The sequence below is a fragment of the Sinohyriopsis cumingii genome, chromosome 3 (assembly GCF_028554795.1).
Source record: "Sinohyriopsis cumingii isolate HCF-2022 chromosome 3, ASM2855479v2, whole genome shotgun sequence".
In the NCBI taxonomy this organism is placed as follows: Eukaryota; Metazoa; Mollusca; class Bivalvia; order Unionida; family Unionidae; genus Sinohyriopsis; species Sinohyriopsis cumingii.
In genome coordinates, this window is record NC_142963.1 from 115873692 (window position 1) to 115901262 (window position 27571).

General features: G+C 32.7%; 1 protein-coding gene across 8 annotated transcripts; it reads left to right on the forward strand.

Annotated features, from left to right (window-relative positions):
* Positions 1-145: 145 nt before the first annotated feature.
* On the forward strand, positions 146-27327 carry LOC149803649 (uncharacterized). Of its 8 annotated transcripts, none has more exons than XM_089953402.1 (4): positions 146-338; positions 7049-7134; positions 17526-17733; positions 24649-24786. In XM_089953402.1, the coding sequence occupies exons 1-3, from the start codon at positions 243-245 to the stop codon at positions 17725-17727; spliced, it is 384 nt and encodes a 127-aa protein (XP_089809528.1). In that variant the 5' UTR covers positions 146-242; the 3' UTR covers positions 17728-17733; positions 24649-24786. The 8 variants fall into 8 exon arrangements, with proteins under 8 accessions (XP_089809528.1, XP_089809526.1, XP_089809525.1 ...); XM_089953400.1 differs by lacking the exon at positions 24649-24786 and adding an exon at positions 23502-23640; XM_089953399.1 differs by lacking the exon at positions 24649-24786 and adding an exon at positions 22874-22999.
* Positions 27328-27571: the final 244 nt, after the last annotated feature.

Here is a 27571-nt window from a genome sequence, read left to right on the forward strand (position 1 = left end):
GTTTATATAGTTGAGGAATTGGAATATATAAGAGTTTTCAACTGCTTCTTTTATTAATAGTTTGATTCAAGTGGTACAGTTTATAATGATTTCGACGATGTTTCGTATTTAGAATAATTTTCGCGCATGCGCGTATCTATTGACAACGTGAATGCTGTTCTGTGTTCACTATCTCTGCGGTTTATAGTTCTGTCGTCTTTTAAATACATCCTATATCTGAGGTTTTAGTTTATGGTAGCATCATGGCTACTGCATACCACAACGAAGCACTACGGAAACAACGGATGATAGAGAGAAAAAAAGAAGCTACAAGACGATTCATAGACCAACACGGACAGGTAAACTGCAAGCGGCAGTGACAGTGAAATCATCTTTGTCCGACGACCTTGGATTTTTTTTCTTTTTGTTGTTGTATGTATATATATATATATATATATATATATATATATATATATATATATATATATATATATGTGTGTGTGTGTGTGTGTGTGTGTGTGTGTGTGTATTTATCTCCGTTTCGAAATGTAGGCCTTTAATATTTCTTACCGATTAACTATCATTGCATCTTCCACATCACAGATGCTATGGTATCCACAGGGGCTCGTATCGTTGCTTACAATTGTCCTGTCATAATGTACTATATAATAACTACAAGGGAAGACACTTGTCTCCTTGCTCGCGTGACCTATTTAAGAATAAACGCTTTGCATAGCTTAATAAATTTTGTACCGATATTTAGCTCAGGCATTTTACTGTGTATCCCTATCAAAAGTTTGACTCAATATCATACCTTTAAGGATTGCCAAATAATTTTCCCACGGTACCATTCGACATAGCCCTGATTGTATCTCCTCATTATGCAAAAACAATGCCCTGAATGAAATATTACCTACTCATTGGCCAACTGAAAATAAGTTATAAATAAATACAGGACATCATTTTCTTTTAGCCAATGAGAGGACAGTATTCCATTCAGTGCTTTGTTCTTAAATAGGTCACGCAAGGAAGGAGACAAGTGTTCTCCCTTTTAGTTATTATATAGTACATGTATGACAGGTCAATTGTAAGCAACGATACGAGCCCCTGTGATGGTATTGCTGTGTTCAAAGTTTTCGTTATTTTTCTACATAACCTTACCTGTCTTGTGCCTGTCTTATATAAATTGGATGACCATAATTTAGTTGGTTCCACACAGTAGCTATGCTCAAGTAAGGTGGGAATAACTCCAGTATGCTTTGGAATTAGACCCGAAGATCAAAACAGATTGGTGTTTTTTAGCACTATACCCTGTGATCATGTGGTAACTTTTTGCATGGAATTGTGGGTATTTATGCAAAGCAGATACTTTCAATTCTGCATATCTGGCCTCATCATTGTTTTAGTGTTTGTTTTAAAATGAGTAAAAGTACAACAAAATTCAGATTTCATTTATTCCTCTTAATCGTTAAGTGCCCATTCTGCATGCATGTTTTTAAAAAAAGCAACATTTTATACATTTTTTTAAACAAGTTTTTGAAAATTTGAACTGTTGCACCTTGCCTGAAATTGGATTTACAATCAAGTTCAAAAGACCTGTATGAACTCCTTATATTAAAGAAGCTTTGGCAAACCCTGCCTGAGATTTTACAACAGAAATAAAAATCTGCCAGAGCTTTCCAACTAAAAAGAAGCTACCTTAAGTATTGACTTAAAAGTTATCCCATAAAAAATCTGCTTCAGATATCTCTGTAACAACCTAATGATGGTTAGGAATTATTGAGAATCAGTCATAAATACTCACAATAATTTTTACATTGGATCATAAGTTTTATTTTAACAGACATTATCTGATAAGATCAGGTTTTTCTTCTCCTGGTTTACTTTCTTAAAAAACCTGTTCCATGATGGCATCATTTGTCTTTTTTATTTGTTTGAAATTTTGTTGAGATCTCACAAAAGATTTCACCAAAAATAATTTTGGTGATATCTCACTGAAATTTCACTGAAATTTTGGTGAGATGTCTGTAAAATTTGACAAACAATTTAAGTGATATTCTGGTAAGGTCTTACTAAAATTTCACTGAAATACTGACGAGATTTCAGAACAGTTTGGCCAAACCTTTCACTGAAATTTTGGCAAGATCTCACTACAATTTCATTGAAGATTTGGTGGGATTTTACTAAAATTTTGCTTATTATATAGTATTTTACTGACATTTCAGTAACATTTTACAAATTTCAAAAGGTTTCAAATGAAATAATGGGTAAAAATTGTATGGCACTTTATTAACCACTTTAATGTTTCAATATCCATGAAAGAAAATGATAGAGCTATTATAATTATATGACATGCACAAGATATGGGAGTTGTACTACAGATTCGACATTTGAAGGTACAAACTATGATGATGATGTGATTGCTTGAATAAGCCCTTGATCCATCGGCAGTCATGACAAATGTTTATCACAATATAACTACATTGATTTTACTCAGATTTCAAACATAATTATAATATTTTGGTAATTTAACAATAATACCACTCTTGACATTGAAAGATGCTTTTACTTGTGGGTCATGAAAACTCCACAAGGATATGACCATCTTTGATAGACATGGGTATCTACAACAATATCAACACGTCTCCATCCATGTTCTATACGTTTTCTATCCTTGACTTCTGGAAGTGAATCAGTTTGGAGTTATATAACTTCGAAATCATCCTGGTTCAATTCCTTCCCATTTAACACATTAGCTGCTACTGTAGAGCTGGTAATAGTAGTTGAAATATTTATGACAAAAATTACAACATGCTAGTCCTGGCATTAATTTTTCTTAAGATTTACTAACTATGTTCCCGTCCACTTTGCATTCAAGTCATTTTCATTCCTGCACATTTTTCAGATGGTTATTTAAACTCACATCCTGCTAGAAAATTCCAAATGCCATGTTTTGCAAGCATGCTCATTCCCATGAGTTTTCGTTACGCAAAGATTCATTGGCAAGAAAAAGTTATTGACCAATCAGAATGAACTTTACAGCAATCATCTGTTAAATGATATACAGAACAAATACTTATAAGGATAATTGTGGAATTGGGCCGGACAGATTTTCTTTTTAATAAAACAGTTTTAAAGACAATATGGAAAAAAAGACCCATATTAAGGAAAATAGGATTCAGGTAAGGAGAAAAGTGGAATTCTGCTTTAAAAACAAAAAACAATGTTGTTATTTGAGGGCGGCTAAATCCAATTCAAGTCAAACAAATATAAAAATGAAAAATAACAAGGAAAGATGTGGAAAAAGGTTATTTCCCAAAATGAACAATACAATTGGAACTATCAGACATGGAAGATACATATTTTGCTGAAAATCATTCAAAATATACAAGAAACAAAAGTTATAGTAAAACGGAATAAAGGTTCATTTTTTGAATCAGTAATGTTCCTTATTGATACTTTTTATTTAAATTTCAATGATATTACAATCACAAAATCTCACTGATATATTTTCAGAAATTTTGACAGATTCAGTGAAATTTCAATCACAAAATCTCACTGATATTTTCAGAAAGTTTGGCAAAATCTCAGTGAAATTTGGTGAAATACAATAATTTTTGCATAAAAAGGTCATTTTTGTGAATTTCACTAGTTTTACTGTGGTTTCACTGACATTTCAGCCACATTTTCATTCAGGGTATGATTCTTTAGAGCATATTTTAATAGGAAGGAAAATAAAGGTATTTCTCTGACTAAAACTCAGATCAAGTCCGAATTCTGCCTTGTACCAAAGTCCAAAGATCCATCTAATCTTGTAGTTCTTTTGATAAAGTTCACAGTTACACCTTTAATTTCTGCTAAAATCAGTTTAAGTCCAAAATCTGTCTTAAGGTATCCACATGAACTGGACAATCAGCGCTTTTCTGTTTAACAGTTATCCCTTATGAGAAATAGTACACTTAACTATTAGACAGATTCAGTTTTTCACCTTAGTCGTATTCTTGCTCCCAGCATATGGTCTGTCGGAAATTTGTTTTTTTTAAGAGGAATACACCCTGAATCCACCTAAAATCCATTCTGCGTAAAAATTTAGAACGGGAACTGTCATTCAAGGTGGAAGAGGCAATGAGAGACAACATGCAGGAAGTATTACTTGAATGTATTAATGCTACACAATCGCCACTTAGGACACACTAGAAATAGTGAATTTTGGTATATCTTGTATTTATTTGGGGGCGAACATGAAACAAATGTTAAAGAAAATAGCCAAATCCATTTTTTTATTTGCAACTTGCCAATGCCAAATTTTGACATGTAAAATTCCCATGTCTGATCATTTAGAGTATCAGTGTAAGACTGCACAATGATATTTCTGTTCCAGATCTGGCTCCTTTTCAAAATCAGTTTTTGCACATCATTTTTTGTAAGATTGTCATTGAAAAATTAATAAGCTGCCTCAGAAAATTTTATTTCCAAAGTGAAAGACAGCTGAATTTATTGTTAAATTATGAATTCCTGAAGTTCTTAGAGAAAAGAAAATTTCCAGTTGGTGATGTCATTCTTATGGACTCAAAAATAAGTTACACTTCAGAAGTATATGATGCCTTGGACCAAAATTGGCAAACCATGTAACAATTTAATAACTTTTCAATCACCAGTTATGTAATTTTATAAGAGCTGATACCAGCTTAAGAGGTATGAACTTCTGGACTGCTACTAGTGTGGTTGTTAGCACCAACCTAGAGTTATAAATACAACTTAATCCCTTCACCATCTTGACAAAGTGTTGTAAAGTATAGTCTCAATCTTTGATTTAGTATTCACTTTATCAGAACAAGGATGCATGATATTGAAACAATGGATAGTAACACACATTTTTTTTTTTTTATTCCCACGGCTTGGGCTTCTATTTGGAAGTAAGTCAAAGTGATATGAATTCTAATGCACAGAGACAATTTACCACAAATCACCATACATAGGAAATAATTTGAATACATGTTTTAAATTTTGTTTATTTATTTATCTGTGCAAATGTATGAATACCTTAACATTTATTTAGGTTAACATATAAGAATGTTTGCACATTTTACAGTTTTGTGAATTTGCCTTTGTTGAGGAGGAAACTGGTGGTCTCTGAAAAGTTGTAAATGTTAGGATGGGTTATATTTAATTTTTTAATTTCTTGATAGCTCCTGGCATAATATCTTAGGGTTTACAATGGAAAAAAACACATACCGTACATATGTAATAAGACCATGATAAATCCCAAAATGTCAGTGTTACTCCTTAAAAATGCATTCTTTAAAATATCTTGAGCATAGATACACACAGCATTGCAAATGATATTAGTGTCTGTTTTTCCATTGAATGTTTATGTCAACGTCTTGAAATGTTGCTTTGACAAGTTTGTTTCATGCATGAATGATGTAAACATACTTCATATTGACATTCATGGCAAAACCATTCATGTGATACTTGCTGAAAGAGACAGGACTGTGCACATGTAATCTGCCATGTTCGTCCTGATTTCTGGAAGAATCAGCTTTTGATACTGCAGATAAATCAAATGGAGGCAACTACATCATGGCTAAATAAAAAAGCTGATTACTCATTAATAACCAAATCAATTTGTGCACAGGTTATGGTGACATCGAAGAAATTGACTTAAACAGTCAACCCTGTTTTAGTATGTAATGAGTGGCAAGTGTGGGGCTGTTTATCGATACAAATAGTGTTGAAATAGTTCATTAATGTGTTTGTGTGTGTGTGTGTGTGTGTGTGTATACATGCAGATAATAAATTTATAATGAAAATTATACAAAAGAATGCTTTCAACACAGTACAAAATCAGCATTAAAACAGACTTCGGTAGCAACAGTATATGTGGTGAAAAAATCTATGAAAGAAACCAGGCTACAAAAAAAACAAATAGAAAATTTTGAACAGTGACATTAGAGTCAAATCTTTCTTTCTTTTGGACAGAATTATTACAACAGCAATTATTTCTAACCTTGTCTGGAAATCTACTGAAGAAGTTAAATAATGATTTTCTCAGATCTGCAGCAGAAATAATAAGCTTTCTGATGAAATAAGTGCCACAGTAAAAAGATAAAACTGCAGGATATGAGAAAGACAGAAATGGAAAATGTTAAAAATCACAAAGAACATAATCCTAGTACATCATAAAGCAGCACAAAATGAGTACCCATTAATTTTAAATTCAATGAAAGCAAGTTTTCTGATGATGTTTATAATGATGAAAAATGATGTGCTTGTCATGACTGACAGCCACAGGGAAACTAGGGGATGCAAACCAAATTTTTTGTAACAGTTGGAAAATGTGACTCCTGTCCACACTGAACTCATCTTAATTATTGTTCCACAAGTGTTTTGTTAACTTGAGAAACACTCATTAATGTTAATATGCAGGTAGATTTATGAATGTTTATTATCAAGGCCATTCATTTCTGAAAAAATTGTTTTCAAGTTTTCAAATATTTCTTACATTTATGTTTAAACCTAATTATTATTCCTTATTTAAGTTTTTGTATCATTTACATACTTTGGTCACATACATTAGGGTCTATTTCTGACCAATCTTTATTTGTATCATAATTTTATGTCATAAAAACGTTCAACATACCATGGTATAACACATAGCTTTCCAGCATAGCAACATAACTAATTAATGTAAAATTCTGTATGCAGTGTGATAAAATAATATCAAATATGTGATCATTGAATATATTAAAACTTATGAAATGAGTTACAGAGCAGAATATGCCACTCACTACAGTGATCTTTTGGCAGAATTATTCAACAAATTTCATAAATTTCATAGCAAATGAACACTTGTTTAAGATCTTCTGTTTAAAAATCTGTAAAGTAGCTATCAACCATGAAGTGATTTAGTTTCTTGTTCATCAAGAATCTGACCTGTTTTCTGACTCACATAGAAATCCATTCTATATTTAATACTTCTTTTATGTAAGGGACATAGATATATAATTATACCATGTCATTATTTTTGGAGACTTTACATATATACTCCAATTTATTTCAATTTCAGGTTGGTCAGAATCAGGCTCCTGTGGATGCTGCACCAAAGAAAGACAAGATTCTATATTCTGAACCAGGCCATTATGAACAGAACAGGTACAATTATAATGTATAATACTTATTTCAACCTGTGTTGGCAATAGTATGTTGATTTAACTCCAGAATCAAGAAACTTGCTCAAGCCTGGTGGCCATGAAACAATTCAGATTGATCAGAAATTCTGAATTCACACATCTGACCTGGGGTTTAGTAACTTTTTATATTTTATTTGTTAAATCAAGGTATTTTGAAATGTCTTTCCATCTGCTTTGTCTGCTAAAATCTTGTACAGAAATGAAATTTTAGGAACGAAATTCCCCTCCTTTTGAAAATAGGGGTGGGAGGATATTCTGAACATAAGAGTGATTAAGTGAAGAAATATAGGTATATGGCTAGAAAATGTGATGTTGTGCAGATTCTGTTGATTTTGTTTTTTTTGTCACAAGTTCGGAAAAACTAGTGTGAAATCACACATTCTAGAATAGACCCTTACACCTAGTCAAAAGTTAATAGCCACTTGTATTAATGTCATAGGAGAAAAACCTACTTCATAATATTTTTAAACAATCTCCTGCCCAGAATATTTAAGAAAATGATACTTACAAACATAATACTTTGTAATTAAAACCTTGGCTCTTACCACAACTAATGTTACTCTCATAGGTATGAAGTCACAAAGTCCTGTGGTGTAAGATTCATTGTGAGAGTCACAGATATCAAGAACAACATCAAGGGGATCAACTCTAGGTTTAAGTTCCTGTTTTCTTTTGTATACCATATATTCTGAAAAATACTGAGGTCCAGGGTCCTTAAAGACCAGGTTGAGCATTCAGTGTTTTATAAATTTTCCACTGTTTGTTTTCCTTGCAACATGTCCAGACACTTGTCCCCTGAAAGGACAAGTCACAATTTGAAAATCAGTTGTTGCATTGATTAACAACAGATTTTTCTTAAGTTACTAATATACTTGCAAGAGTCAGTGTTGCCTTCAACTGGGGTCAGATTTGAAATATCTTGGTAGATAATGCACCCTCAATTCATTACCAAAATAGTCCTGAATTAATGGCATGCACTGTACAGGCTTAAACACTCTGGTCGACATTCCTTATTGGGTTTTATGTAAATAAACACTTTTGAAGCATCCAAAGCAACTTTAGTTTCATCACTAAAACTTATTCTTAACTACTGGAAATCAGCCGTTCAATTATTCCCCTCTTCATGCTACAAAACATATAATACATTATTCTGCTGAGAAATCTTTGTTTGCGTTCTCTTAGTGCACCTTCTGCATCATAAACTCCTTAAAAGTGTAGAAAAATTGAATTTGCCTGGGGGGGGGAGGGCTGAGCTTGCCCAAAACTATGACAATATAATATCGCAAGGAAAGTTAGACAAGAGATTTTTCAAGAGACTGACACTCTGCTGGCAAAAAAGATTTTCCATGATTACAAGAAAAGACTGTTTCTCCTTTTTTTAACTACATTGCATTGAAACCATTGAACCTGATATCATTATAGGTGGAAAATCTTTCAGATTGTCCTGGACAGTGTCAGGATGTACTCATTTTTTAAGTTTGGTTAAATCTAAAACCAAATTTTTTTTTATTTTTTAAATCATGTAAATGGTATCACTAAATGTATTCATCAGATTGATTCACAAACTGGGTTTTATAAAAATTAATTCGGCTTCATTGCATTGTCATGCTTATGAGCCAGTTCAACAGAAAACCTAACTCTAAACATTTTATATTAAAATCAATGTTGGAGTGTTGATCATCAGCTATTTCATTGAAATGCAACTACATACAAAGTCTGGTCAGCATTCATTTGTATACATGTATGTACAAGTCACTATGTTCATTGCAGTACAAGAATGCAACAGTCAGTGCCGTTTGACTGACTCCAAGGTGAACTAGGTCTGGTTTTAAAATCTACTTCAGAAAGTGTGGATTTACTGTTGATCAGATATGCACCATTTTTATTCGGAAAATGCCATGTCAGTGCCACCATTCAGGCAAGAGCGGTAGTGTTAACTAGATTTTCAAGATAGCCACTAAGGACCAAAATTTATTGTTGGAGATCAGATGAATTTTCATTCAGATCCAGCTACATATTGGTATAGTTTGTGTTTTAGTCAAAATCTAGTGTCAATAAGACTATATATGCGGCCAATGTAAGGTAGTGATATGAGAATCCTGAAAAGTCTCATATCGCTACCTCTCATTGGTTACCATTTCGGAGCTTTGTTCAACTTCATTTAAATAAAGAAATAGCTATATATTTCAAGAAAGAAGCTTTTCTTTTAAATCTTGATTAGGCCATCTGTTTTGTAGAAGTAACTGCTATGAGATATTTCAAAGTCTGGGATGTCAGATTGGCATTATTTTAATTTAGGACCAACACCACATCTGTATCACCAAACCTTCAAGAAGAATAGTGATTAAAAAAATTCAAGATGTCCACCACTGATCAAAACCATTGTTATTTAGTGCCAACTTGCCGTTATGAGAAAAATTAAGTCTTTTGAGGAAACCCATGTCAGTTTGACCGTCTGCTCATGAAGAGGAGCAGTCACAAGATTTTCAAGATGACCACCACAATGGCCATATTGGACATGTAAGGGGCACCATATTCATTCAAACCAACTAGACATCATAAAAAGTCTTTTAGTAAACCCTATCTAAATAAAACCGTCATCTCAGGGGTACTGCTTCAATAAAATTGTCAAGCTGGCTGCCATGGCCATCATATGAGACTGACACGGTTTCATTTAAAAGTACCAACTAGACATCATAAGTATTTGATGAAACTCTCTTTGTTGATACTACCATCTATTAAGGAAAAATATTTATTTAACAATTTCCACAAGGTCACCTTGGCAGATATATTGGATGTCCATTGATGCTTCCAGGCAATGCAAGTATGTGAATCGTGCAGAACTGACTATCTGTCACACAATTTGCTATCAACATGTGCAAGAACTCGTACATTAAAACTTGAATGCCCTAAAGTAAATTTATCATTGATGTGCAAATAATGTAAATGAAGTGAGGCTGCATTTTGCTTAGTGTAAAGTTCTCAGTTCTAATAGTGATTACACAGGTGTTTGGTTTTTTTTGCATGTTGTTTCCACTCTCCAACTTAGCATAACTGGCATGTTTAAGACAATTGAGGGTCACAAGTTAATAATGGATTACTTCACACAAATCAAGAGTTTATTGGTAACTTCACTTCACAAAAAATTTCCAGTTAATGGTTTTATTATTTTTTCCATAATATTTTTTCAACATTCATATGAAAATGAATGGAAATTCAGTTTCTTGTTTGTTATCAAGGTTATTTTTCAATTACCATGAAACTTTAGTAATTTTTAACTCTTATTCAGACATTTATGATTTTTTTAATTACTACAGTAATAATACCAAATTAAAAAAAATCAAGATAGTAATGGTTAAATACACCTTTTCAAATTTTAAGATGAGTTCAGACTTTAAAAAATTGACCAGATCATGCCCAGCTTTTACAAAACTGATCAAAAATATGGACACAGCTCTTTTTTTATTTTAAAAATCAGCTGTCATTTGGAAATTGCAACAAAAATACTTAAAATAGATTAAAACAGTTGTCCCTGTGTTTGCTGGTCATAACGTGGTATGGTGATTGAGATGTTTATACAAAATGTTTCTCCAATGCAGGAAAATAGTTCGAGAATCGCTCTCAAAAAGTTTTTCCGTCTATTCTCCATTATCATTTCCTGTCACTAATTACACAGATAGAACAAAGGTGAATTTCTTGAAAAAGAATAGGTCTGTATATTCAGCAAATGAAATAACTTTTTAAGAGTTTTCTTAAATGACATCCACTCTGTTTTATTCATAGAACAGTTATGTGGCTTAGTATTTTAGCTACCTCGAAGTACTAAACAATTGAATAGGCAACTGAGATTGGTTGAAGCTGTTTACAAAATTTGTTTTAAATTTTAGGTTTTTGGCCTCTGTTTCAACCCAAGTCAACCCATGTTGGCAGAGACAATAGTAAATATAATATATGAATTAAATGCTAGACTATGATTACTTGAAAATTTTAATCAGATATTTGTTTCAGCACTAATTAAATGCTTGCACAATAATTAATGTTATCTTAAAAAAAGATCCATGTATATGTAATAGTAGATGTAGATGTGATAGTATATGTAGATGGATACATTATGTAGATGATGAAAAAGGAAGGTTTTAAATTGATTACTGGAGAATAGAATGCATAGAAGAGCAGTGGTAGATAGAATGCTGATGACTCCGAGACTCATCTCTTTTGACTACATCAATAATAATGTTAGTTATGCTTAACTTTGTAATGAAAGTGGGTTTGTAATTATTTATGTTTTTTTTTTGTTGTACACCTGCATGATCTGAGAACACTTATTTCTGTTCATGTAGTTATTTCCCAAACAGCATGACACCATTTGTTTCATGTACTTGCTGTATAAACAATAGATTAATTCTACTTTTGGATAGTTTTGGGCCACAATTGTGCTGTCAGAGAATTCCACGTGGCTAGTCATCAGTGATACGTGCCTTTTACATGCAGGTGCCCTTGTAACAGAAATACTGCGAGTTATGTCATTAACAATTAGCACCAAATTGGCACCATGTATCAAAATAATTTTTTACAGGCCATCTTTTGAGAATCTGCAAGCTCAGCATATTTAATTGGACCAGGAAGTTTCAGTTTCCATCATGATGATAAAAAAGAGCATGCTCACCCACTGCCTGTAGCTATGTTAGTAATTGAAAGTCCACAAATTTCATGTATCTACAAAAATTACAATTAAAATATGACCGATACCAGGTTAAAATGTAGATATTCATTAAAATGGTGCTGATATCTGTACTGTGGCAAGTTCACAAAGTATAAAACTTGTAAGCTATAAATCATAACGAATTGCACACATGATCTTGATTTCTCTTTCATTTTTTGTACTCAACAACAGGCAAGCTTCTTGCAAACTTTATTTTATTCAAATCAGATTGGAGCAATTCCAGTACATTTTGAAAATGAATTTGTCCAGCCCTGCTTTAATGTTCAATTTAGAGTACTTCAAGAAATATTATGGTTGACAGACTCACTAAAATCTGCACTCCGGTTCTAGAAAGATTATCTAGGGTTTTATCAAAAACTGCAGTTAACAAGATGAGAAAGCATATGATCTCCTTTTTGGTTGTGTTTTGGTTTCCTACCTTGTCTAGTTTTTTTTATGTGAGTCTCGTTTAGTGAAATCATTCATAATGACTTTATTTAAAGAGAGTAACACAATTAGCTAAAAACTAATCTACCTTGAGGCCCTCACTTTTGAAATGGCAATGTAAAACGAAAATAAAGTTTATGTATAATTCTTTTTAGCTTTCTGAACAGTCTGGCTTATTTGCTATTTTTAAGGAAAAGATTTCTTCAAATATAAAGACGACTCTTTCTTAGAAATTAAATAACTGCTTATCATCCAACTTCAGCGTTGAAAGGTATTTCATTTTTGGTATCGTTACATTTTTTAATATTCCAGCTTTAATTCAAGATAATCATGTGAAAGATACTACAAAATATTGAAAGATCACATTTTTTTTATAAAGTTAATACAAGTTTTGGCTTATTAATATACTGTCAGCTAATTACAGATTATATTCAGCAACACTAATCCTTTCCAATAGCAAGTCACCCTGCCGTCATTAAGACCTTATAACAACATGACTTAAAAAGTATGAGAATTAAAAAGATATATCTTCCATGCTTAAAACATGTTTTAGTCTGAATTCAAACTTGATGCTCTTGTACATTTTCTTTCATCCTTGGACAACAGCATTGTTGTAATATATGATTAGTTTTTCATCTTTAGATTTTCAGAGGAGTTGATTCTCAAAATGTTAAGAAAACATTCTGCGCTTGAATATTTTCTTTTTTTTTCTTGAATAACAGCACAAGATACATGAATATCCAAACTTGCTTTTTCATCGTTAGCTTTATCAAAGGAGTTGCTCAGCATCAGCATTATAATGTTAGGCAAAAAATGGTAAATTTTGGACAGTGTTTTGAGTGTTTTGTTTCCTGATTCTGGAGCTGGAGGCTTATTTGTAGATGACTGCCTTGGCAGTGCATGGAAATAATAAGATTTTGTCTGACAAAAAAGAAAAAATAAGTGTGGTTTTGGTAACCCAGCATCCAAACCAGTAAGTGTACACTGGAAACTGTGACACAAATTAACACAAGCTATATAAAAAGTAATAAAAACAAAATAAGTACTAACCTTCCTATGCTTTTTTTTCTCCTTATCTTACTTCTGGAACCACAAATATTTTTTATTTTGGCCTTACAGGGATTTTTCATGGTGATCAAAATCAAATTCTCTAAAGTGCCATTAAAAAATCCCTTGTTAAAATTTTCTGCCAATACTTTTTTTAAAGTCATATAAGCCATATCACATGAGTAAAAGTTTTCTGGGAAATCTATTGTTTTGTTAAATGTAAGATCCAAACTGCAGTAAAATGACAACCATGTGAATAATAGAGCTATCTTAATCTTACAAATGCTTCTCCTTGGAGCTGCAGCTACATGTAGTACATTACAAATGTAATAGGGCAAGTAGATCTTAACATGGGTCAAGAGATTCTTAAAAACCACTTGCCTTTGTAACATCATATTAACTTTAACATCAGAATGTGAAACACGGGAATGTGAAATGGTCACAGGAGGTAACATTTCACCATTTTTATGCTTTCCACACTCTATGAAGGTAGCACGTAATGAAAACTATGTCTAAAAAAGTGTATTTTTCCAGTGGAATGAAATCCTGAATTGAGGCACTGAGTTTTTAATTGGTTATAATGATTTGTACATAAAACAACCTGATATAAGTTTTAGAGACTGCATACTATCATTCTGTCAAAAATATGAGTAACTGGATGTATTGAGATGCACGGTACCATATACTGAATGTGCTTACTTATAAGTCGAGTAAAACTTCAAACAACAAAGATCCTGATCAGCTGTAGCATAATGTGCCAGCAGATCAGTGTCTGTGCCGTTTGTTTTACTGATCACTCCTAACAAACTGTACAGACCTAGATCTGCCGGCACATTATGTGAGGCCAGGTCTGGGTCTATGCAGTTGAATTTGACTTATAAGCAACTATATATGGTATACTCGCTTATGACTTAAGTCCAACTGCAAGCTGCACAGATCCAGATCTGCTGTTGCATAATGCACTGGGTCTGTGCAGTTTGTTAGGAGCAATCGGTAGAACAAACAGCATAGACCCTAATCTATTGGTGCATTGTGCACCAGCTGAGCAGGGTCTGTGTTGTTAGCAGATGGACTTGATTTATAAGTGAGTATATTTGTTAAGTATGGTAGTTGCTTAAGATTTTGTGGCTTGTGAATTACAGCTGTAAACTGTTTTAACTCGGTGTATGACTGAGTTCAAGTTGCATCCTATGCATGAATTATGATGTTTTAGTGATCAGCACCAAAGCATGAGCAAAAGTAATAATTTCTTTTCATTGTTTTAATTAATAAAAAGAAAGTTTGAAATGATGTCTTAATTTTTACAAGTAAAAAAAGAACCTGACAAAGCATGTTGTTCATTAAATGCTTAAAAAATATTGTTGTACATGGCAGTGGATAATATTTAACCATTACTAATACCTTCATTACTTATTGATAATATTACGATACATCCTAACAAGTTTTTCTTTGAAATAATTATCAGTTTTCCAGTAATATATTTTTTAAAAATATTGTTTCTTCTTAGCCAGTTTGTTATTGCATTTACCTTTTATTTGCTTTATTAACTACTCAAGAACCAATGGTATATTTTCATCCAAACTTTCACCCAATATCAGGTCATGAAGTGCTTTCAGGCTGGTAAAAAATATGGGGATCTGCCATCAGACATGTCCATGATTACTAAAATAAAATACATTTTTAATGACTTCTGTTAAGAACCTGTTTAACAGAATGTGACCAAATTTTTACAAGAAGCATCCAGGCATGAAGGGCTGCCATAATTTTTTTCTACAGATGATGCTAACCTACTATCAAATATGGCCACCATTGCTATGTATAGAATAGTAAGAGGTTTAAGCAACTTTATATCTCAAAAACTGCTGAAGAGAATTTGACCAAATCTGACATAAAGCACCCTGGCATAAGATGGATTTTTACGAAAAAAGTCAGTTGACCATCACAAAATTCTACTGGTACTGAAAACATAAAAACCTTTACGAACTACTCAAATCTAACAGATTTTGTTACCAAATTTAACATAAATAATCCTGAGCATGATGGCCTTTTAAATCTTTTCACAAGGATTTCATTTCATTTCACTGATTAATTATGGCCACAAATTACTAAAAACAGAATTACAAATAAAGAGCTTTATTAAAAAAAAAAAAAAACTGCTAAACAGGATTAGACCAAGTTTGACAGAAAACTCATGGCATTGAGGCTTTCTGGATTGGGCAAATGATGATGTTATGTAGTGCCTTATTCACGAGCCTGAGGAGTATTAATTGTGTATGGAATGCCTTATTCTCTTGCCTGGGGAATAGTAATTATATAAGGAGTGCCTTATTCTCTAGCCTGGGGAGTAGTATTGTGTAAGTAATTCCTTATTCTCTAGCCTCTTTAATAGTAATTGTATATGGAATGCCTTATTCTCTATCCTGGGGAATAGTAATTACATAAGGAGTGCCTTATTTTCTAGCCTGGGGAGTAGTATTGTGTAAGTAATTCCTTATTCTCTAGCCTGGTTAGTAGTAATTGTATATGGAATGCCTTATTCTCTAGCCTGGGGAATAGTAATTACATAAGGAGTGCCTTATTCTCTAGCCTGGGGAATAGTATTGTGTAAGTAATTCCTTATTCTCTAGCCTGGTTAGTAGTAATTGTATATGGAATGCCATAGTCTCTAGCATGGAGAATAGTAATTACATAAGGAGTGCCTTATTCTCTAGCCTGGGGAGTAGTAATTGTGTAAGGAATGCCTTATTCTTTAGCCTGGGGAGTAGTATTGTGTAAGTAATTCCTTATTCTCTAGCCTGGGGAATAGTAATCGTGTAAGGAATGCCTTAGTCTCTAGCATGGAGAATAGTAATTACATAAGGAGTGCCTTATTCTCTAGCCTAGGGAGTAGTAATTGTGTATCAGGTGCCTTTTTTTCCTACAGATTTAGCTGACTACATTGTACTTATAATCCCTTTAAAATCTATTTTTTTGCAGGGCAAGTAGCTATTTTAAATATTTATAGTCGAGTGTAGCCATTCTTAATGGTTGAATGCTATGATGTTCTTAAATAATAACTATAGGGAGTCAATGCATATAGTTAGATAATTCAGGTTGTCTATCAATTATATATATATATATATATATATATATATATATATATATATATATATATATATATATATATATATGAATCAGCATATTTTTATTGTTTAAAAAATAATTTCAAAATGGTCACAGTAATAGATTTTTGTCACATTACCACTAAAAACAGAATGTTGTATATAGTTGAGAATCAATAAATTCGTACGTTGTATTGTGAGTCTTTTCTTTCAGGGTTTTTATAATTGAAAATATCTCGGAATCTGATGATCATTTGCTTACGTATTAAGATTTATGAAATTAAAATTCTTTGTACAGTACTGTATCTGCTCATGGTTTACTCTCACCCATCAAACAGCACAGATGCATTTCTGTTGTCACTTTATGCACCTACAAATCAGGGTCAGTGCCATTCATTCTTAGATTGAGTACAAGGGATGATAAGAAATGAACATGACAAAGATTAGAGGTTTTTATTTTATGCTAAACAGTGAATTACTTGATTATGTAATTAAAATAATATTGATATTTCACTGTAGTGAAAAAATAACAATATTTTTTCACTACAGGAACTACTTGTTTGGGCCAGAACATACTTACCTCCCTGTGATTTTCTGTCCATGAACTACTTTTTCCTTATGTACCTGTCATTATCATTATTAATGATCCCTGTCTGTTATCCTTGAAACTTGTAGTTGATAAGAAATGAATATGACAAAGATTAGAGGTCTATCTTACCCCTTTATAACTACCATCTTATTTGTAAAAGGTCTTTTAAAATTCTTTTTTGAACAAAAGTTTCAAGTTGTCCATGATGGAACATAATTTCCTAGAAACATGACTTGTTTTATTTTATGTTTGGACTTTATTTGCAATATTATGTTGTCATATTTTAAGACAAGGTCAGTTCTCCAAGGGGCAAGCATAATCATCTGCTTAACCTTTCCTGATTTTTCTAAAATATATAAAACCCTGCTTAGATTTCCCCTAATTATTTCATGTAAAAAAAAAATTATTCAAAGTTTCACATGTAAGATTTTCTGTAATTTTCTATTATTTTTACTTCCAATTTCCAGTTTTAGATCAGCTCAGGCAGAAAAAAGAGAGCGAGAGCTGCTTCAGAAGCTTGCCAAAAAGGAGGCTGTTATTTTCGAGGAGGTGGTTCATGACCCAAATTTTAATTTTAGAGTTCTGCGTGAGACTGGACAACCCCTGATACATGTTGACAGAATTTATCGAATCATGTATCCCAGTCCTCAGAAATCCAGTTCAGGATAAACTTTAGTATGTGTATTTTCTATCAGCATTTCTTTGTTTTAAAAGAAAAAAAAACGAAAATTTGAATTGGCTTTCAGTGCTTTTGTTTCCTGATGAAATCCAAGTTATGCATTGAAAATTGCAACTTTGCATTGATTCAGTAGTTGTTCACTAGTTCGGCAGTTTTATTTTGTCTTGAGGTTTATGAGGATAAAATCAGTTTGCTGTGCTTTGCTTGCATTGCATTTATGCAAAGAAATCAATGTTATTTATGTTTTTTGAAGTGAAAACTTGTGAATATTATCAAAATATTGCCCATATTTTTTCTGTATTGAAGGAAGTAAGAAAGAAAGAATAAAGAATGTTGTTTCTAATTGATGAGAGAGGTTATGAAATGTATGGGAGGCTGATGATGATGCCAGTTGAAAGCCTATTTTGTTCTTCATATTTTGTGATTGAATGGACATGTGGCTTGTGGATTAGAAGCTAAATTTTGTAGGTGTAATGCTGTTGCTTTCTCCTCTTTCCCACCTATGTTTCCATCTGATGTTTTTAATCAGTTTCTTTTGTGCTTATAGGTATTCAGCCAAAAAGTCTTGTTAAAAGAAGCAATTAAACTAATGAGATAAATGAACATATAGAATCAAATATTTCCAAACAATCATCTTTGTATAGATGCCACCTGGTCCCAATGGCTTTTCTAACTTCCTCTACCCAAACAAAGTTCAAGTATAAATTTCATGTATATAATGGTCACCTGCTTTCATCGTTCAGCAGGCAGGTGTTTCCTTGTAAATTAATGGTTTCTCACTGCAGACCTTAGAGCATGTCTTATCTTGCATGTACTCACTGTACTCAAGTCACATTGTCAGTTTAACTCATAGGTGTCAATATGTCAAATTCAAATGCATGGTAGATTTTATCATTAAGGTAGACAGTCAGAGCAATTTATTTGCTGGAAGTGGGGAAATTAGTCATAATTTCACAGCAGAAATGGAAGTATCCTTTTTTGCCATAATGTGACAAGTGTAGGTTCAAGCCTTCATCTGTTTGCTTGTGAATGAAAGCATAATATGTTCATCTTTGAGAAGAAATATTAGTTACACCCCTTTTCGTTAGGTTTGGAGGTCATTAAATACTTAAAACTTTACTGTGAAGGCAAGCCAAATGTTGGTTCTTGTGTCACAAAGGACAGACATGTATATTTTTGGGGGATTCCCTATTCATTACAGGCCTCTCATGTAAGCCAAGTGTCTTTTGATCTGGGCAAACTGAGGAATTGCCCAATTTATACAGGCTGGCTGATCAAAGAGTCAGTGTGAGTAGAATACAGTAATCGTGTGTGAAACACAAACTTAGAAGAGTAAAGCATACATGCTTATTTTTTAATTTTGTTAAAACAGAGCACCCTAAAATAATAATAATAATAATAATAATAATAATAATAATAATAATAATAGTATTTGGTGCATTGTATTTATTCAAAAACCAGTTTTGAAAGGTGAATTTGGAGGTCTTCTGTGTACAAAGGCTACTTTTGCCTTTTCCCACCATGGGCAGTATTAACAGGTTTGACTACCTTTTAGATAATTATTTTCCCTTTATACTTCATGTTAAAGATAGCCTTGAATTTTTTTTAAAAAATGCTGTGAATGTAAATATACTATTTCCTTATTTTTGGCATTTTTGGAATCCCTCATTTTGGAATGTTAAGGTGTTGGAGCATTAATTTTTGTTAGAATTAGGTAGCACTAAACCGTATTTGTATGACTGGCTACGAGGTATATTTTTTATTATAGAGAAATAAATATTTCATTTCGATTTTCTTCCATCATTACTTACAGTTGTTTATCAGAAATGAATAATTTCATGTTGTAAGGGGATATTTATTGTGCAGAAACACATTTGTGACAACCAGGTTTAGGATTATGTTTTGTTCTTCAATCTGTGTGGATGACACCCAATTTACTCCTTGCTCTGTTTTTACTTGTTTTTCATAAATTGGTCCACTCCTGATCCATTTTACTCTTCATTAAAGTAATACATGTATCTTGAATTCAGTTGTCATTGCCTTATCAATCAAATATCTCCTATTTTGCTCAGTATAGTATCCTTTTGGAGTTGAAATTATAAAAAGTTTTAGATATTTTAACTTGTGGGGTGGAGAGTTGATGTGATTCTCAAGATTGTTGTCAAAGAAGGAATGCCTTTGCTGTTCCAGTCTCTTTCTTCAGATTTGGCTGCTCCATTTTGTGATGGATTTGAAAAATGTAGACATGCTAATGGTGATGGAATTTTATTTTGATACTTGGTGGCTGCACAGGTGAGAGTTGATACCAAACTCCACCTATAGCCAAATGCTGTTTAGTGCTACTTTAAGAAGAAACTTAAATTTATAGCAACTCTTTTTTTTCATTGTTGTTCAGGACTGTACCTTGACCATTAGTTGTTTCCTTTCCGAATAGCACTTCCACAGAATGTTCTTTTGTTAAAAATCATCTTTTAATAATGCCTCATGGTGTTGTGGTTTACATTTGAGCTTTTTCATGGACCTGTTCTTTACTTTATGGATAAACATGTGATGTTGATACCTGAAATATACAATGTTTTTAAATTTAATCTGTGTCCAGTTTCATGTCAAATTGGGGAACCCCCTCCTCGAAAGCAATGACACCATACCTGCAAAATTTAGCACTGCCACTTTATTAAAAAAATGTTTCTTTCCTTTGTACTATTCATGGAAAGAATAATTTGTTTATTTACAGGTATTGTCATGCTTGCATATACATGTACACTGTACTGTGAAACATTGCTGAATCAGTCTATCAGTAATCAGGTTTACCCTGGCTTGTTGTGTAATCATGCTACCACCATAATCAGACTTCCTCAGTAATCAAGCTTCTCTGCATACTAGTCACATATTTTGGTCCCTTTTAAGGAATTATTATACTCACTGCAGGAGCCAGTGGCATAGCATTGTGGACTAGCAAAAATAAGGGTCCATGTTGGAAACTTTCCCAAACCATGACAATTGTGCCACATTGTTATTCCTGGAGCAAAGCACTTTAATCCACTTACCGTGTCATGATAACATCTTTGCATGTGTTCACATAAATGTACTATTAAATACCAAACCAAACCAAGCCAATACTAATCACACCTCTGCATACATGACCACCTGGAATAAAATGAAGGGGGGGGAGAGGGTGGAAGCAACGTTTTTTTCTTCTTATAGAGGTGTCCAGTATGTATACTCATATTAAACTGGAATGAAAGTATGTGGCTAAGTGCCAGAGAAAGCAGGATTTTAGAAGGGCTATTACATTATATATAGTTTGATCTTAATTTTACATAGACCACAGGTGTCAGAAATGTCTGATGAACCCAGTGGCATTGGATTAACTGGTTTTAATTTAAATGAATTTAAAAAATTTTAAAAAATTATTCCTCATGTCAGTATGTTGGAGTGACCTTTGGGTAAACAAAAGCCAATTGATGAAAGTAAACTGTATTGTCAAGTTATTTACCATATCACTTCAACGTAATAATGCTCATGGGGACCATACAAGTGTCCTTTGTTGTACTGATGTTGCCTTATATTTGGGTGCATTTAGAATTTAGTATTACAGGTCTTTCAGAGTAGTTATTTCACCTTAGTTGATTTCCACCCATCCACCCCCAACACACACACTTTGAAAAAAGATACCCTGGAGTAGATTTATCCCAAAATTTCTACTCGTAATCATATTTTCCCTGGGGGAAGAAAAACTATTATAGTATATTTTTCCCTGTGGATTATTCACTTAAGGCTTATTGGATTATTTTATTTTTCTTTCCCCCATGAGCAGTATATAATCCCTGGCAAATTATACTCTGTCACCTAACCCATCCTCCTCATCCCCACCCCAGGTTTAAACTATTGTGCACATGATGAAGTTTATGAAGTATTGTAGCGATGGGCCCAATCCTGAAAAGCTGCATAGCTCTTATTTTGCTACTGAGGCACTATTACAACACAATAAAATATCAATCATTTTTGCATCCTAATGCAGATTTGAGGATGTACGTATTTCATCAGTTCTTTAAATCTTTAAGCATAATTCTACATAAAGGAAAACAGAAATGCTAGAGCAACTTTTCTGCAAGGGAAAAGAGAATAGTTCATTTTCACTAGGAAATAATCACTCTGGGGCAGAATTTCTCTGGAAATAGTCTACTCTGGTCCATTTTTTGGATCATGCATGTATGTGTCTGTGGGGGAGGTGATCATTTTGGAGGGGAAACTATCTTGCATAGCTAGTTTTAAAAAAATATTATATGATAACAAGGTCTGTTGTATTTTAATGTATAGATTAAAACTTTTACACAATGCTATTTTTCCCACTTGAAGAAAAACAGCTTTTGGGAGTTTTTGCACCGGGAAAAAATGGCTCAGAGATGGGAGAAAGAGTCTTCTCTGAGAAATTTCCCTGAAAAGGGAGGGGGGATGATTCTGTCTGAAATGTTTGTGCTTCTGAAAAGATTCCAATTAAATAAGGGACACAGACATAAAAGATGGATTTCCTTACAGCTAGAATAATAGGCTGAAGATAACATTAATGGCCTTAGCCATCAGGAAAAAATACTCTTGGGGCAAAAAAGTAATTATATTTTTTAAATGAATTACTGAATAAAAATTTACAATTTTCAGGACTGGTTTGCAAAAATTCCGCGTCAGTGAGGAGGGCTTTAACAATCGCTATCGAAACCGCCAGAACCATGTTCCCCACTGTGATGTAGTGTACTCTGTGATTTACCCAGGACATGATAACAGTGATTACACTGCTGATGAAAACAAAAGCCATAGGAGATACAACAAAAACATGGACAGTTATCAGATTTCTGCCAAAGTTAATGGAAATTTTCATGTTGAAGTCCTCAAACAGACACCTCCTTAAAACCTTGGCAGAAAAGCGTTTGTGTCATGGACTACCATCAATTACATACACTTTTTTCCATTAATTGTACCTTTTTAAATATTGCTTACTCCCACTGAGATTAAGTACTAGTGTAAATGTAACTTATTTTGAAGTGCAGGGTGTTGTGGAATGGTCTAACTTTACATATTTCATAAACTTTTATGTTGTTCAAATCTTTTAATGACAGTTTTTCATAACCTGTTTTGCAGACTAACAAAAGGGGTTGCCAGAGAGGAGCAAAAGAAATTTTCAAGGAAAATACAACCACTGTTGTCTAACCAATCCAAACCACTACCTGCTACTCTTCAAAACATACCTAGGGACAATGTTTATAGAATACTACATCCTTACGATTAGGCTGTTTTCTCATTTACACATCTGATTGGTAATCCATTTCTAACCGATCTTTTTGATATTCTGGGCTTTTGTGTGTTTTTTGTATTTATTTAAGTTACATGTTTGGTGCTTTTTGCCTTGTTTTTGTATTTGAGTGCAATTTTTTATGTATATATTCAGGCAGATGCTTGCACAGAATTACATTTGCTCATGTCTTTAAGGCTGCTGATTCACTATTCCAAAAAAATGCTATAAATGCTCAGCGTGCTGAACCAGTCTAAAAGTTATCTTGTTTACATGCTAGCTAAATATCAGATCCCCCATCCCAATGGATTATATGGCATGACATTGTCAAAATCCAGGAAGTTTATCATAACATATAAAAAGTTCTAAGAGGTTAGGTGGTAGGGGACTTATTAGTTTAAATGACGGGAACTGGTAACCATCAAAATTGTATCCATAGTGTGGAAATGTGTATCTTATGTTAATTGTTTCTTTCAGTTTAATTCAGCAGCCACACAGAATATATCACAGGCGATGTAGGGCAGAAAATGAACCAATGGACAAAGTTTCTCCTCTTCTTCATCCACCTGAATATAACTTCGTTTTACCATGTGAAGAACTTCCTCCTCGAAAACCACACTTTAAAGTGTAGTATTTTTGGCACAAGGAAGACTACTTATTGTAGATGTTAGTTGAATTTAAACAAGTTCACACTCTATTCAAAGAAAATAGGGTCCTCATTTCTTCCTTCTAATACATATAGCATAGTTTTCATGGTTTTGGTTATATTTCTTTTTAAAAAAATATCAAAAAATTTAAATAGCAGAATGTAGTTTGTGGACAGTACTATTTCCCACTACAAATGGGTGTATGGATGACTGTTTTAGAAGTCTCATTGCATGTATTTATGTTCAAAAGATTTGAATAGATGTATAAAATTTGTATGCTTTTATATATATATATATATATATAACCATCCTAGTAGCCTTTTCTCATATTGCTCTTAATCAATTTGAAATGAGTTCTGATCTGAGCTTGCACAGTAACACTGTTAAACCGTTTGTAGATTGAGGTTCATTTTCAGAAATATGATTTCTTGTTATATTCATTTGTATAATTTATATTTTTCTATGTTCTAGGCCATTTAGTTATTTTAAAACTTGGTCCAATTATTCAAGGTTTGTAACATTTACTGTCACCGCTGAATAATTTTTGTTTTTTTTATGAGAAATAAAATAGTAATATGTATAATTCATTTGTGATAAATATTTAGATTGACACATCATTATTGAATTATACAAACCAGTATTGAATTTTGAAAACTCTTTCTTAACTTTAAAACTCATTTATATAATAAATTTTGGGACCAATGAAAATTTCTCAGTACAAACTGATTTTCACCATTTGGAGGAAATATAAAAAAATGTATCTTAATAACCTAAAGAAAGGTTATGTACTTCAAAATTTTGATAATAAATCTAGTTATTCATTATGTTGTAGTTTAAAACCATGGGTAAATAACATCAAGCTTCTGAATAGTTGGACCCCGCATTAAAGACAGATACTGTAGACTGTGTTCACATATAAGAAAATCACCATAGATTGTGTTGGCTGATTTCCGCAATTTATTTCACCTTAACTCTAGGCACCTCTACTTCCGCATCGGGGTGCAGCGTGAACGTCGTCAGTATGACCACAGTCGAGATGGGCCCATTCTTGACAGTAGCCGCTATCAGTTGGAGAAAGAATTTAATTTTATCAGCAAGAGCACCCCCTTGTTAAGATAGATCTTTCTGGGATTTCAATTTTCATTTGCAATAATGCATGTGTTTAATCTTTTCATAGTTCTTGTGTCCATATAGATTTTATCTTTTATGCATTTATTGTACATGTACTTGTGAGCAATAGTGTAAAAATCTATTTGCACATGTACTTTGGATTCAGTTGTAATAACTCAAGTACATTAGAAACTTGTGAAGGGATTAGCAATAATTTATAATAAAATAGACTTTATATAGGTTAAAAGAAATATTAAGCAGCCTTGAAGACATTTGAGTAAATGTTTGTAATATGCAGCACCTATTTTAGTGGGAATACAGTATTAATATCATTATTATTATTATTATTATCACTTTTTTAAATGTATAATGTTGGCTGTGATAGATATGTTTTACTGCTGTTTTGCACTTGTTTGTTGACAGAGGGTTTTGGTATAAATATTTTTTACCACATACTTAGTGTCATTGTTTGCCACTACTTCAGTACAGTATTAATATTCAGTATGAATAAAACAAAAGTTTGTTCATCAGATTCTTGTTCCAAAAATTTCAGTAGATTTCTATGTTCTAAATCATGATTAAAATTTGTATGGCTTCTTGTGGCATATTGGGTATGTTTGATCCAGGGAAATTATGGCAAGTTTGATTGTCATATATCAGTCAATGAATGGGGACGATTCAGGCAAAATTGTTACCCCAGTGACTGTCATTTTGCCCAAATATGTAGAGAAAGTGAAGTTGACATCACACCTTCTCCCCCCCCCCCTGGAGAGTTTCTGTTTTCTGAGTATAGTATCAACTCTTGTATATTTTTTTCTTTTCAAAGAACAATGTAAAGCAGTTTAAATATCGTACTTTCATGCTTTTTGGATCAAGCTTTGTGTTATCAAAGTAGTTAAATACCATGCATTTATAACCAAATTGAGAGCAGATTTTTACCTTTTGCAGGTTTATAGGCTGAGTGATAGTAACAGTTTGCAAGTCTATTGCATATTTTATCTTGTAAAAGTATGCAGAGAGAATGTATACCTCGGTATCCGTCACACATTTTATATTGTAACCTATTTTTGAGGTTACCCTCTTTGGCAGTAAAGTGTAATTTTGCTGAATTAGATCAGGGTCCATCCTAATATATGCAGTTGCTGGATTCACACAAGTTTCTAAAATAGGCATGCACAAAATACAAAAAAACTATACAAGAAGCCATGCATAATATTTCAGATCCCTCTTATTTATACAATTTTGTCTTATGAACTTCTCCTTTTTTCGATTCTAGATCCTGTGAACTAAGAAATATTCCCATAAATTTTAATGAGTATTTCATTGGTTTATATATTATTTGGTTAATGGGCATAGTAAAGAGCTTTTTTCAGTGCATGTTTTAAAAATTCAAAATGTTTACCTCACTACACTCTCTTCTAGCTTTTCCACCACTTACCTTACTCTGACAGGGGAGAGAAGTCACTTTGCTGTAAACTGTTAGTACAGCATTTACCCAATATTTGTGGCTTTATTTTTCTACTAGTATTTTTGCAAATTCATGAATGCCAGAAATATAAATTTCATGAAGGCATTTGTCTGGGAAGCTTTTTTACACAATTTTTGGCAGAAATTTTCCACATGCCATCTAGAACATAGGCTTCATGGTCAAATGTTGGGATATACAGTAATATATGGCATTTCATTTGTGTGAATGCATTATATTGTAATCGAGTATTAATGCATAATGAAAAAAGTGACATAAAAGCTCTACACAGTTTTATAGTCATCCAATTTGCTCTTAGAGGAAGCACATGTTGAAAATATTTTATATATGTGTGTGATTCTGTATCATTGCGATATAACACTAAAATATAATTTTATATTGACTTTCTTTTTACAGTTTAGATACTTATATCATCAACTTTAAATTTGATTTAATAAAGGAATATCAAAATTATGTACAGTAAATAGCAAAAAAAGTAATATGCTTGATGAGTACTCTGTTATGTACTGACATAAAATTGCTGATTTGCATTAGCAACCTATTTTTGGAGGAATTTATCGAACACAAAGAGGCTGTTGATAGTTCACATAATTCATACTAAATATTGTTTTAGCAAATTATCAACATTTTCATGCCAAATAAAATTTATTTCATAACATTAGTTAATGCCCGGTGATATTTTTTTAATTTGCTTTGTACAGGAGAATGTAAATGTAAGACATGACACTTTTCTAATTGCTTAATGTAATAAATTGACACAGATTGCATCATTTTGCATTTGATGGTATTACCTGGAAGACCACAAAGTCCTTCATTCCTACATTTGAATTGCATTGATTAAATGAGTGATGTCTGTCACATTCCACTCTTGGTTTTAATGCAAGAAATCAAAAGCATTGTGTCATTAGAAACATAACATTTTGTGCTTATCTTGGTATCAGAAATGCAGTATTTTATCGTGTGTTATTTAAGCCTGTAAAGTTTATTTACTGTTCAGTCCTGGAGCTTTTGCTCAAAATCAGTTTATAATTAAAAGCTACACAATAAACTGTTTTTATTATTTACTTTTCCCTCTTTTGTAATAATTGGTCCCTTATTATTTTCTTTCTTTTCATGGTGTGTTCATGTATTCATTCTTTTGATTCTACTTCCTATTCCTCTTTCCAGGGTCCATTTCCATAACCCAATTGATTGCTGTTCATGGCTAATGTTAGAAATATTTGTGTCCAACTGTTCCATCTATTTATCCATCCATAGATGCATGGGGGGGGGTATACCATTATACCATGATGCGAGTTTGTTTC

What these genes read in the sequence shown, in the direction of transcription:
- LOC149803649 (XM_089953398.1), top strand. Translation starts at nt 243, where the DNA reads ATGGCTACTGCATACCACAACGAAGCACTACGGAAACAACGGATGATA. An exon ending in TCATAGACCAACACGGACAG is followed by an intron (nt 339 to 7,048) that starts GTAAACTGCAAG and finishes TTTCAATTTCAG; the next exon opens with GTTGGTCAGAATCAGGCTCC. An exon ending in GGCCATTATGAACAGAACAG is followed by an intron (nt 7,135 to 22,396) that starts GTACAATTATAA and finishes TACAATTTTCAG; the next exon opens with GACTGGTTTGCAAAAATTCC.